Source organism: Rattus norvegicus, chromosome 19 (genome assembly GCF_036323735.1).
Source record: "Rattus norvegicus strain BN/NHsdMcwi chromosome 19, GRCr8, whole genome shotgun sequence".
NCBI lineage: Eukaryota > Metazoa > Chordata > Mammalia > Rodentia > Muridae > Rattus > Rattus norvegicus.
In genome coordinates, this window is record NC_086037.1 from 15038793 (window position 1) to 15052172 (window position 13380).

General features: G+C 42.7%; 1 protein-coding gene across 2 annotated transcripts; it reads right to left on the reverse strand.

Moving 5' to 3' along the window:
* Positions 1 to 236: 236 nt before the first annotated feature.
* LOC134483146 (centrosomal protein of 135 kDa-like) lies at positions 237 to 5504 on the reverse strand. 2 transcript variants are annotated; one of them, XM_063278393.1, is made up of 6 exons: positions 4742 to 5504; positions 3549 to 3708; positions 2253 to 2396; positions 1453 to 1619; positions 630 to 735; positions 237 to 506 (listed from the first exon to the last, which is right to left on the reverse strand). In XM_063278393.1, the coding sequence occupies exons 1-5, from the start codon at positions 4866 to 4868 to the stop codon at positions 671 to 673; spliced, it is 663 nt and encodes a 220-aa protein (XP_063134463.1). In that variant the 5' UTR covers positions 4869 to 5504; the 3' UTR covers positions 237 to 506; positions 630 to 670. The 2 variants fall into 2 exon arrangements, with proteins under 2 accessions (XP_063134463.1, XP_063134464.1); XM_063278394.1 differs by lacking the exon at positions 1453 to 1619 and having other exon boundaries at positions 4742 to 5498.
* Positions 5505 to 13380: the final 7876 nt, after the last annotated feature.

Here is a 13380-nt window from a genome sequence, read left to right on the forward strand (position 1 = left end):
CCCTAACAATTGGGTAAAGCATGTCAGTGATTACATCATAAAGTGTGTGTCAGAGAAACAGCCACATTATCCACACAAAAGACACTGTCACACTGGGTACCCCTTGGTGAATTTGAATTCACTTATAAGCCCAGGATCCATGGAACATGCAGAGATCCATCTCTATCTGTCAGGTCTAAGTACACAGGAGGGGACAGAACCCTTGAGTAAGAATGATGGTCTTAAGAGTCAAGAGATAGACTTCAATTTTTATTCATAACAAATACATTTTATAACACAAAAGGATTAAAATGAATAAAAATATTTAAAAATATTTGAAAGTGAAAAATAGTAACAGGAACATATAAATATGAAACAACAAAAAGAAAATTTCAATTAAAATCATAACAAAAATATTTCTAAAAGCAGATTCTTAACGAACATGTAGAAGCACAGATGTATTGCTGTTTCTCCTCTAGCACAGAAATGAAAGGCGGTCCCCCAAGGTGTCTCTTAAGTGGTGATTTCTGAAGAAGAAAGTGAGTAAGATCTCAATCAGTCAGGCTGGCTTAGTGGTATATAAATTTAGGGTCTCTAAGAAATGACAAATTAACTCTGAGGAAGAATTCTCATCCAAAAAATGTTGTTACCATTCAGGATGTTTGTCATCAGGGACTCCTGAGAAAGCAACTTATTCTTCAGGAAGCTCTCTTACTGGTGTGTGTCCAATTCCAGCTCTCTTGCACTTTCTTAGACCTGGGAGAAGAAGGAAGTTTTTGAGATAGTGATTTGGTGAGGAAATGCAAGCCAGCTGTCAGAATGCTGCCTTCTACCACCTCAGTTCTATTGGACAGTCTACATGGACCTTTTAACTGAATCATTGTTGCTAACTGCAGGAAGGGCAAAATCTCCAGCAAGCCTCACAGTAATGTGGGCTGACAATATGGGACCCAGACTTATACCAGTGCAAACCAAGAACAGGGCAATGGGAAGAGACCTCATTGGGTTGTAGGAAGAAGGAGACGTCCATATGTCACCAAGGTTAAAACCAATGACAAGAACTAATTTGACATTTGCACTTGGTTCTTATCCCAGAAAGGTGCTTCCTACACAAGAAGTCACATGACCAGAGAGTGTCATTTGGCAAGGAAACAAGAACTTGTTCAAAACTCTGCATAGGATCCAATCTATCACATGGATATGCAATAATGAGGTATGTTATTCATCTGTCACCATTTCTATACTGCAGCTTCAAAAAGAGCAGCAATATATACTTGCAAAATAATTCAGTTTCTGAAAAGTGGTTGGCTTCCCAGAATACTTGTGCATTGGCAGAGCAATGACAATGCCATTACATGAGGTGGTTGGCTGGTTGTGAGTGTAAATTAGAAAGGAGGTAGGAGGAAGCAAAGATGTATCAAATTGGCAAATTTTATCAGATATTGTTAAGCTAACACAGCTGCTGGTCCCTACCAGATGATGCTGGGTCTGGACGTTGCTGGTCTTTATCTTTCTTGTTGAAGTCAACCAAATATTTCTGGTTCAGTGCACACTCAAGATGTCCCTCCCTGCTCCCCTGCTTCCGTGGGACCAACTTCTTCCTACATGTGTTCTCCATCAGGAGCTGGCTGAGCAGGTTTCTGGAAATACAGTCTGCATAGTAAGATCATGCTGCCCCTTTCTCCCATTCCCACTCCCGAGTGCCACTAACTCTACCAGGTCCCAGATACCCATGCAGACTTAATAAAATACATCTTGATACATATAAGGCTGCTGCACAAACCACAAAGAGTTAATTCTGGGAAGAATAAATTGTTTGTTTGGCCCGAGCACCAATTAGTGTCCACATCTCTCAAAAAGAACACGGATCTACATCTATCCATGAAAGCCCAATGCATGGGGGCAACATCAATTAGTAGTGGGCCAACACCCTCAAAGGAGGTCAGTAGAACCAAGAGAAGGTCATGCTAACCATTTGGTCCACCCACTGAGTGTTGTAAAACCTGGTATGACCCCAGAGGTCCAGGTCAGCCTAATAACCTTCTGCTGACTTCAATCAGTACTGTTCTATCTGGAGCCTTCTGAATATTCGTAGACAATCCTGGGAGGAGTAACAGTCTTTTGTGGAACTGAAAACTGAGTCCTATTGACCCTGGCACACTGATGTGTAAACAGCACAAGAGATAGAACCAGAGCTGAAGACCGTCCAATCCAGAACAAAGAAATCAGAAATGGCCATTCCACAAGTGATAGCCTTTCTGACCAGGACTTACCTAGAGAAGGTCATCTCCTTCTTCAGCTTATGGTTGGTCTCATGGATCTCAGTGTTCTCCATCTCTAAGTTGTGCAGAATTGACATGACCTCCTCCTCTATTCTCTCCAGGTCTTCATAATATGGATTTGGCCTGAAGTGTGGCCTGGCCCCAAATGATAGAATACAACGAACATCAGAATTTAGGAATATATGAGCTCATTGTGGGTCCTGTATTACCCCAGTCCTGGAAGGACACCTTCTGAATTCTACATATTGGGATGTTCTTCAGCTTCAGAAACGTGTTTTTGTTCGTCCAGATGGAGGGTTCCCTGGCTCCCTTTGTTCAATCAAGAGGAAATCTGCAGTCAAGCCAGTTAAGCTATCAAGAGCCTAGGCCACACGTCTCCATGCTCCCCCACCCCAACACACCCAGAAACCTGTGATTTCTTTTATCCTGTTTTAATAAAAGACCATATATCAACGCAAAATTATAATCTGCACAACGAATACAAATAAACAGACAAACGTGGCCACATAGGCAAAGAACTGTGGCGTTGACAGTGGGGCTCCCAGCATTCACATCACCATGAAAGTGTTACAGGTAAATACTCAGGCCAAGACATAGACCACTAGATTCCAAGTTTGGAGGGAAATATAAACATATAAAAGTTGTCCATATGCATTTGGATGTTACAGACACAGAGTCACAAACTGAGACATACCCACAATATAGAGAATTTTAAACAGAGTCAGAGATAGAGAAAGAGAAAGAGAAATATGGAAACAGAGAGCACTGTGAGAACCAGGAGAAATGCATGCACCATTGCTGTCCAGAGTGCAAGACGCACAGACAATAACAAACAGGCCTGAGCCTGAGAACTTCTAGTCAAGCATTGAGATGAACAGTTTGGGACCAGGCCCCTCAGGCTGCTGCCTGGATCTTCCAGCACTCAGTCCCCTGCCTAGCAAGTACATATACTCACCATAAACTCACTGCAAATACAATCTTGCACAGCCACCAGCTGTCAAGTGCTTTCCAAATGCACACTGGGCACTCACTCTCCCTGACTTTATCCCTGAATTCTTCATTCAGACCACAAGTTCTGCTTTTCAATAAATGGAAGCAGATGAGTCCATTGTCCATCTTGCTCCCCAGGAAGGGTCAAGTTCTGAATCTCCTCTATATGGGAGGTGAGGTTTAGCACAGGGTGGTTAGGGAGGCACAGCTTTCTAGAACCCAAAACCTTAATAGTAGAGGATGAAGGTGACCTTGCAGACCCAGGAATGAAACAAGAGCATTTGGAGCGGTTCATACCTATTTTTAGTGGATCTCTCTGTCAGAAACCTCAGGCGATCTCTCAGGTCATTTCTCTCCTCGGTAATGAGCTGCAGCTCTTTAATCAGCCTCTCCTTTTCCTTCTTCGCCTGATTCTTGCTTAGGGAAGTTCCAGGGAATGATGATTCTCTCCCAGCATCTGTAGGTAGAAGAACACAAGTGAACCTGCATGGGGAGAATGCATAGAGGGTACATAGACCACCATGGGGCCAAACAGGAGAACAAGCCTGGAACCCAGTGTCACTGCTAGGCGATTGGTCTATGCTTAAGAGGCCTCCTCAGTGGTCTCAGTTCTCCCACTACTCTATAGAGACCAAGAGACATAAGCAGCCAGGTGTTCCCTATGCTGGATATCACGTGCTTACATGTACCATGGAGATGGTTTCTCCAGGATTATTATCAGCTGAACAGGGTCCAGCTTGGTTTCACGACCTTCACCCCTGTGGTTTCAGAACTCAGATGATAAATTCACCATCCACAAAACTTGAGTGATTGGAGACACTCAGATGTCCTACCCTGATACTCTAGGCCAACAACTTTGGATGTAAAATGCATTTCTGGGGAGGATATAGTCAACAGACTTATCTGTTCCCCTATTTGAAATAGCAAATGCCCCAGAAGTACCAATAGGTTAGAGGCTGAATCTTGGTCTACATGTTCCAAATAGTTTTGGTATTTTAGAAAAAAGTTTGTAACACACAACCTCTAATATACAAAGCTAACGATGACCCTGCCAGTTAGAAGAAATCAGAGGAGGTCAAAGGACATAAGGTTATTGCCTGCAGCACAATTCTCTCCCTGTTCCTACTGACAGATATCCACTGTATTTAAAGAAGCAGTGATAGTTAAATACATTACTGCCCTGTCTAAACTCAGAAAAGGTGGACCCTCCATGACTCCTGATGGTATTATCATATCAATGTAACATAACAAATGAACTCTAAAAGTAAAGGCCAGAAATTCACACTATACTAGCATTTGCCTTACCATATCCTCCCTGTGGGGATGGGGAAACTAAAGTTCTGAAATCCTTGACTTTAAGGAATTGTGATATTCATGAAAATTCAATTCCTTTTCAGATGCTCCAGTTGTTATGGCCCATTGCTAGAAAGGTCAGCTTAAGCCTGCAGCCACCCTGGCAGGAAGCTCAAAATACACTGCCCAGAACTTACTCCACATTCCCCAGAAGTGCTGTCTTTGTCCATCATTACTTTGAGACGAAAGGCTAGACTCCTTCACTCTTGTCTCTCCACAATCGACGTTCCCCCTCCCAAAACGCTTGCGAAGACGGGAAAACATGTCTTAGCTTGTAACTGCCAGACTCAGACTGAGAGAAACTAGGGCACTGGTTGTCACTACAACACTGGTGACATCACAGAGGATGCCAAGAACACTCTAGGAGACAATAGAGTGTCATAGAAGGGACAGCTGATGTCATGGGGAGCAGACTTTGCCTCCCAGCTAATGTTCTCCCTGTACTGAGCATAAGCAGAGGTGCCCTTTCCAGGAGACTTTCCTGGGGCAGAGTCACTGAGCATCTCCTGCTTCCAAAGCCAAATTTTCCTCAAGACTTGATTATAAAAACCTTAGTAATTCCTATGCATCTAAATGAATGTTTCCTTCCATATCTTGCCCCAAAATGTCTCATCCTAACTCAAATTGTCCACATTAACCAATGTTAGCCATTAAAACTTCCTGAGATTTCATACCAGCTTGAATATGCAGTCAAAAGTTCTCCTGTCTCATTATGTACAGGTGCTTTAAATCACATCAATAAATAGTCTGCATGGTAGGTTACAACATGGGTGTGTGTTAGGGGAACACTCATGAAGTCATGTGCTTAGCAATCGACAATTGCCAAGAAATTCCTTAGGAGAAAGAGTTGACGTCTTTAAGGTGCTAGGAACAGTGTGGAGACCAGTTGGCAGAGGAAAGTGCAATATTGTAGCCATCAGTGAAGGGAACCTCATGCTGCTTGTGGGGTTCTCCTCTCTGCACCAATGTCGCCAAAGGAGCACTGCTCACAGGCCTGAGTAAGATATACCATGAGCTTCTGTCAGAAAAATAAAATAGTCAAGAGATATAGGGGGTGCACATAAACGTCTAAAATGAAGCTATAAACATCATTAAGTGGATAGAGCAATGTCCCAGCACCTGTACACTGGGAAATGGCCACCCTACCAAACACAAAAGCATCTATCATATTAAAAAATGAATACTGTATAGAATTCATACATTAACACTGATTGATCACATCCATAGTTCAAATTTTGGGTGCAAATTCATGGCCCTAACTATCTTTCTCTCAACTTCTATAGCAAAAAATAAGAAAGAAAAAGAAAAAGTCAAAACAAAAAGCTCAAGCTTCTCATATGAGGATTGCAGGAAGTGTTATATGGTAGTCAGTTCTGATTAGGCCATTTTAGATAGAACAGTGCATAGTGACCCTTAATGTGATGGGCCCTATATAAAGCTTTTTGCAATATTGGAATTTTAACAAACCTCAACAAAACATACAGAAGAGGAAAGGATGTGATCACCATATCCTTGCTCTCTATCAGGGTATTTTTCTGTGTCCTTGATTGTCAGGCATAGAACAGCAACAATCTGAAATAGCTGGTAGACATGGAAAAAGGTGGCTAAAACTATAGTTGTGGGTTACACACCTCAACTGTCAAAGGCTAATGCTGTCCTCACAGTCCTTGGAGGCTACTCTTGTAAGCCTATTTATTGGAAAGTGGAAGGAGGTTCATCTGAGCTCAAAGTGAACCTGGCCAGCCAGGGAGAGGGCAACCTGTGATACTTGAGACCCTCTCTAAAACCAGCATAGAAACCCACACTTCATTCAAAGCATCATCTGTGAATTCTTGATTATTTACCATTCTCTCCCTACCAGTCTTTCAGTCTGGAATGATAGAAAAGAACTGGAAATGATCTTCCTATTCTCAGGACATTAATCTCTCTTTCCTTAGGTGCACATTAAGAACCCATGCAAACAGGTTTGACCATCTGAACAACTTAGTATCATCTACTCAGTATATCTAGCCTAATACTGTGCCTATGGAAATCTCAAGCTTCCCTGAGTGTTGCTGAACCAGCAAGAAGTATGAAGTACTGAGGTCAAACCCCAGTGATCCTTTCAAGGGTTTAGAAGAAAGCCATCAGAGAAACTCCACTTCTTTGTCCTTAGATTAAATCACATTGACACAATGTGAACCTGGTGGACTATTTAACCAGACATCTTTCTCCTAAACCCAGCTTTCTGAGTTCAGTCCATGGGAACCTGCATGGGGAGAATGCATTGAGTGTACATAGACCACAGTGAGGCCTAAACAGGAGAACAAGCCTGGAACCCAGTGTAACTGCAAGGAGTTTGGTCTTTGCTTAAGAGACCTCCTCAGGGGTTTGGGGATTTAGCACTTGCCTAGGAAGTGCAAGGCCCTGGGCAAGGCCCTGGGTTCGGTCCCCACCCCCAGAAAAAAAAAGAACCAAAAGAGAGAGAGAGAGAGAGAGAGAGAGAGACCTCCTCAGTGGGTCTCAGTTCTCCCACTACTCTATAGAGACCAAGAGATGTAAGCAGCCAGGTGTTCCCTATGCCTGCCAACACAGGCAATAAATGCAGTAAATTTTAATTTCTGTTCAATTGTTCAGTAACTTACTTACACTTGCATATTGCTTTGGAAATGGTGGGGTTTCATGATCAGCATTGCATTTAATAAAACATAACCAATCATCCCTCCTAGAATGACTCTGTATATAGAGAAAGAAAATTTATTAGAATGGCTTATAGGCTGTGGTACAGCTAATTCAACAAGGAATGGAAGGTCTAAAACGCAGTAGTTATCCCTGTTGAAGCCAATCCCCCTAGCATAGGTGTAGCCATTTTGTTCCATGCCTGCCAGATAGTTCATATTCTTGCTGTAATATGTCGCCTATCATTGTTGTCTGAAAATAATTTAACTCACAGCAGGGTCAGGCATGATCACATAACTTGTGTATGTTTTTCTTATTGGTTATTTTGTTTATTTATATTTCAAATGTTAACCCCCTTTCCAGTTTCCCCTCCAAAAACCCTGCATTCCACCCCTTTCCCCAGACCCCTCGAGGGTGCTCCCCCACCCACCCGTTCCCAAACCACTGGAAGGAAGTTCTTTATGTTGTGAGGTTTCTTAATCTTAAATTCCATAAGTATAAGCTTCATGTAGGACCAATAAAATTAAAGGTCAATATGAGGCCTGCAGAGATGGCTCCATGGTTAAGAGCACTGACTGCTCTTCCAGAGGTCCTGAGTTCAAATCCCAGCAACCACATGGTGGCTCACAACCATCTGTAATGAGACCTGATGCCCTCTTCTGGTGTGTCTGAAGACAGCTACAGTATACTTATATGTAAATAAATAAATCTTTAAACAGATAAAAAGTCAGTATGAACCTTTGTTGTCTAAAATGGCTTGAGTCAGGGCTGACAACCAGACAGCCCTTCCAGCACCTGCCTATGAGCTCACAGTTTAGTCTTTATAAACTGACATAGAAAAATGTCCAGGGTCCTAGCCTGACAAATTCTCAGCTAGGTCTCTGATGATCAGTCTTAGGGTGGGCATTCAAAAAACCATCCCTCTCTAAGTGAGGTCAGAGTTTGTGTGGTTTATGGGGCAACTCCTGAACCCCAACGGTTTTGTCCATAAGGCTGGATATTTCAGCTGCTCTTCAGTACATGCAGTAATCCTGAAGAAGTAGGCAAATTAATAAAGCAAACTTCCTTCTTCCATGTCCTTGATGTAAGCTGCCAGCAGAAGGTGTGGTCCAAACAACAACCAACAGATTGGGTAAAGATCTTTACCAATCCTACAACAGATAGAGGGCTTATATCCAAAATATACACAGAACTCAAGAAGTTAGACCGCAGGGAGACAAATAACCCTATTAAAAAATGGGGTTCAGAGCTAAACAAAGAATTCACAGCTGAGGAATGCCGAATGGCTGAGAAACACCTAAAGAAACGTTCAACATCTTTAGTCATAAGGGAAATGCAAATCAAAACAACCTTTAGATTTCACCTCACACCAGTCAGAATGGCTAAGATCAAAAACTCAGGTGACAGCAAATGCTGGCGAGGATGTAGAGAAAGAGGAACACTCCTCCATTGTTGGTGGGATTGCAGACTGGTACAACCATTCTGGAAATCAGTCTAGAGATTCCTCAGAAAATTGGACATTGAACTGTCTGAGGACCCAGCTATACCTCTCTTGGGCATATACCCAAAAGATGCCCCAAAATATAACAAAGACACATGCTCCACTATGTTCATTGCAGCCTTATTTATAATAGCCAGAATCTGGAAAGAACCCAGATGCCCTTCAAAAGAGGAATGGACACAGAAAATGTGGTACATCTACACAATGGAATATTAGTTATCAAAAACAATGACTTTATGAAATTCATAGGCAAATGGATGGAACTGGAAAATATCATCCTGAGTGAGGTAACCCAATCACAGAAAAACACACATGGTATGCACTCACTGATAAGTGGATATTAGCCCAAATGCTCGATTTACCCTAGATGCACAGAACACATGAAACTCAAGAAAGATGACCAAAATGCGAATGCTTCACTCCTTCTTTAAAAGGGGAACAAGAATACCTTTGGCAGGGACTAGGGAGGCAAAGTTTAGAACAGAGGCAGAAGGAACACCCATTCGGAGCCTGCCCCACATGTGGCCCATACATATACAGCCACCAAACTAGATAAGATGGATGAAGCAAAGAAGTGCAGGCTGACAGGAACCAGATGTAGATCTCTCCTGAGAGACACAGCCAGAATACAGCAAATACAGAGGCGGATGTCATCATTAAACCACTGAACTGAGAACGGTACCCCTGTTGAAGGAATCTTAGAAAGGACTGAAAGAGCTCAAGGGGGTTAAGACCCCATATGAACAACAATTCCAACCAAGCAGAGCTTCCAGGGACTAAGCCACTACCCAAAGACTGACCCTGGGCTCCAACTGCATTCATAGCAATGAATAGCCTAGTAAGAACACCAGTGAAAGGGGAAGCCCTTGGTCCTGCCAAGACTGAACCCCTAGTGAATGTGATTGTTGTGGGGGAGGGCGGTAATGGCGGGAGGATGGGGAGGGGAACACCCATACAGAAGGAGAGGGAAAGGGGTTGGGGTATGTTGGCCTGGAAATCGGGAAGGGGAATAACAATCGAAATGTAAATAAGAAATACTCAAATTAATAAAGATGAAAAAAATAAAAAAAAGGTGTGGCCCAGATTAGATGTGGGCCTTTCCATCTCAAAAGATCTGAATTAAAGATTTATCTCCTCATCTCAAATATTTGGATTAGAAGTAGGTCTTCTTGCTTCAAATAATTTAATTAAGAAAAAAAATCCAATGGTGCTCATGCCTTTAGCCTCAGCATCCAGGAGGCAGAGGCAGGTGGATCTGTGAGTTCAAGGCCAGCCTGGACTACAAAATGAATTCCAGGACAGCCAGAGCTACACAGGGAAACCCTGTCTCAAAAAAAAAACAAAGAAGAGGAGGAGGACCAAGAGGAGGGGGTTGAAGAGAGGAAAACAGAAAGAAGGAAGGAGAGAGAGTAAGAGAGAGAGAGACAGAGAGAGAGAGAGAGAGAGAGAGAGAGAGAGAGAGAGAGAGAGAGATCTCCCCCTCACAGGGCATCAAGCCATTTGGCATTAGTTAATTCCAGGTACACTCAAGTTGACAGCCAAGAACAGCAATCCCATTACCCGTGGTTGTGATCTCACCCTGGTAGGCTCCTGAGTAGGAGGCTGAAGCAGGAGAATTGCCATAAGTCTGATGCCAGCATGAACTACACACGTGTTCCAAGCCATGCCAATCTCAGCTACAGTTTGAGATTCTGTCTGAAAAATATGAAAGAGAAAGAAAACATAATTTCCTAGAGCAGTGTTTCTCAACCTTCCTATGGCCTCAACCCTTTAGAACAGTTCCTCATGCTGTGGGGATCCCAACTACAAAATTATTTTTTCGCTACTTCACAACTGTAAATTTGCTACTGTAATGAATCTTTATTGTAGTGTAAACTGTCTGATAGGAGACCCTGTGTGGGTCACGACCCCCAGGCTGAGGGCCTTTGCCCTAGAGGCGGTCTTGGCCTAGATTATATAGTTCATATTATAATGGGCTCTCTCAGCGTTTGAAGGTTGAGTATATTCACTTGTAACATCACAACTTAGAAATTCAGCTGAGCAGGTGACTGGTACCGTGTGACATCCCCCAGAATAGCTTTGCCATTTTGTTCCATGCCTGCCAGCCATTTCATATTGTTGCTGTAACACGCCTGCCATCACTGATGAGGAGAAGGGACTTGGCTCTAGGACATGCTGACCACACACCTTGTTTTGTTCTGAATGTTCTGTATGCGGTTTGCTAATCTAGAGAAATTCTACACCTGAAGGAGTGGTTCCCTGAAGTGGACACAGGTGAAAGGCTAAGGCAGATGTGTGAAGGAACGTTTCACTGAAGCAGACACAGGTAAAAGGATGTTCTGCTAAAGCACACATGTGAAAGGACACGTGATGAAGGGTTCTGCACTAAGGACACACATGCATTGGTCTGCCTTGCATTCTGTAGTTGAGCTGCATTTGTTGGGACGTCATAGAACCACAGCAAAAACCCCTCTGGTGGGCTGTGTGTTTCCTTGGGCTTGGGCTGATGGGCAGAGTGATGTCCGCTGAGACAGACACATGTGCTGACGCAGGACACACGCTGAGGCCAGGCCCATGAAGGACACGGGATATTGAGAGGGAGTTTGGGTGGAGGCTGAGCTTGGCTTGCGTAGCTTGTTGGTCTGGGGTCTCTGCTGATCTCTGCTCACCTGAGAGCTGCTCTTACTGACTGTGTAGCATCTTGGCTGCTCTTTGTTGCACTTGGACAGCCCTCAGGACCAGGCTCTCCTCTCTCTTAACCATGGCGGCTGTCCTCTTCCTCTCTCCTCTCTGTCACACACGTTCTTCCTTTATTCTCTGGCAGCTTCTTCCTCCTTCTCCCCTCCTCATGATCCTCTCTAGCAAAGCCCTCAAAGCTCACCTCCCCCATCTCTCTGCTGTGCAGCTGTTGGCTGTTGGCTTCTTTATAATCACAGTTAACTGGGAGCAGGGTCAGGTTTTTTTGGATTAACCAGTTTTGAGTTCTCCAAATTAGCAGTAAATACAAGCAGAAGTAGGCCAATCCACCACAGGGATTTCTTTTGCTTTGTTTTGTTTTAATTTTTCTTTTACCCTTTACTTTATTTTATTTTTGGCTATTTTTAATCATTTGTTATTTTATTTATGTATATTTCAAACGTTGTCCCACTTTCCACACTCCCCTCATCATATCTTACATCCCATTTCTGCTCAGCTTTGCCTATGTGACAGTGCTCCCCCACCCACACATATCCATTCCCACCTCACACCTCTATGACCTCCTTTTGGTGGGCAACAGGCCTCAGGGTAGTCAATGGCCTCCCACCACATGATGCCACTTAAGTCAGTCCTCTTCTACACAGTTACCTAGAACCATAGAGCCATCCTTGCATATACTTTGGCTGGCAGTTTGATCCCTAGGAGCTGCGGGTCTGGTGACAGAGGATCTGGTTAGATATTAAAGACAAATGGTTGCTGCTTTCTCCTCTTTTTCTGGTTATAGGTGAAATCATGTTTGTTTGCTTCCCTTTTTTGAAATTATTGAGTTGATTAATTTCTTGGTTTTTCTTGTGTATAGTTTAGCTCATTTTCTTGGGGTTTTCCTCGTATTTTCCTCTGTTGTGCTCTCTTAAAGAAAAATGTTGTTTAAATTTGGTTTTGTTGTGAAATATCTTGGTTTCTCCATTTATGGTGACTGAGAATTATGCTGGGTATAGGAGTCTGGGTCTGCATTCCATCTGCCCAAATTTATCTGGCTTTTGGAGTCTCTGTTGAGAAGTCTGGTGTATTTCAGATAGGTCAGAATTATTTATTACTGGTTATTTATACCTTACCCCTTTTAAAGTTCTTTCTTTGATCTGTGTTTTTAGTGTTTTAATTATTATGTGAATGGCAGAGTTTTTTCTGGTATAATTCATTTAGCCTTCTGTAGGCCTCTTGTACAGTTATGGCATTTTCTTCCTTACCTTATGGAAGTTTTCTGCTATGATTTGTTGAAGATGTTTACTGGACCTATGAACTGGAAATCTTATTTCTGTTCTATATCTATTATCCTTAGATTTGGACTTTTAATTGTGTCCTGAAATTCATGGATGTTTTGGATTCAATAAACCATACATGTTTATCTGAGATGGGTGTTTTGTGTTTTGTGGGGTGACCGCCTTGATGCCAACTCTTCCATTTAATAGCAGGTTGGATAATGAGACATGGTCAGGAATGGTGACCTCTTGACATAAACTATATGAAAACAGGGAGGTTAATTTATGTGTGTTAAGTATCAGTAGTCTCCTGGGTGGTTTTGGTTCCCAGTTGGCCATGTGCAACCGTTTCAAAAGCCCAGGTTTGATGTTCCTTGGGTTTCCTATGATGATGCACTCAGATATGACAAATATCAACAGAATCCTCGTCAAAGAACTTAATTTATATAATAGACCGAAAATTACTAATTATGTTACAAAATATTTGATCACACTGTGATCTCCAAGAATGTATTATTTACTGATAAACTATTGTGTGGTATAGCATCGCCATGGCACAGGCATTTAACACAAGGGTTGTTTGTTTGATGTAAACATGGACTTTACTTTGGTAAGGCTAACCTACCACACACCTTTATTGCAAAGCTAAAAGTGCACTTAG

Bases quoted from the DNA above. Each gene is read 5' to 3' on its own strand.
- LOC134483146 (XM_063278393.1), bottom strand. From the start codon at position 4,868: ATGTTTTCCCGTCTTCGCAAGCGTTTTGGGAGGGGGAACGTCGATTGT. The intron at 3,709-4,741 runs GTAAGTTCTGGG...TTCTACCTACAG, and splicing joins GCACTTCTGGGGAATGTGGA to ATGCTGGGAGAGAATCATCA. The intron at 2,397-3,548 runs GTATGAACCGCT...ATTTGGGGCCAG, and splicing joins GAGAGATCCACTAAAAATAG to GCCACACTTCAGGCCAAATC.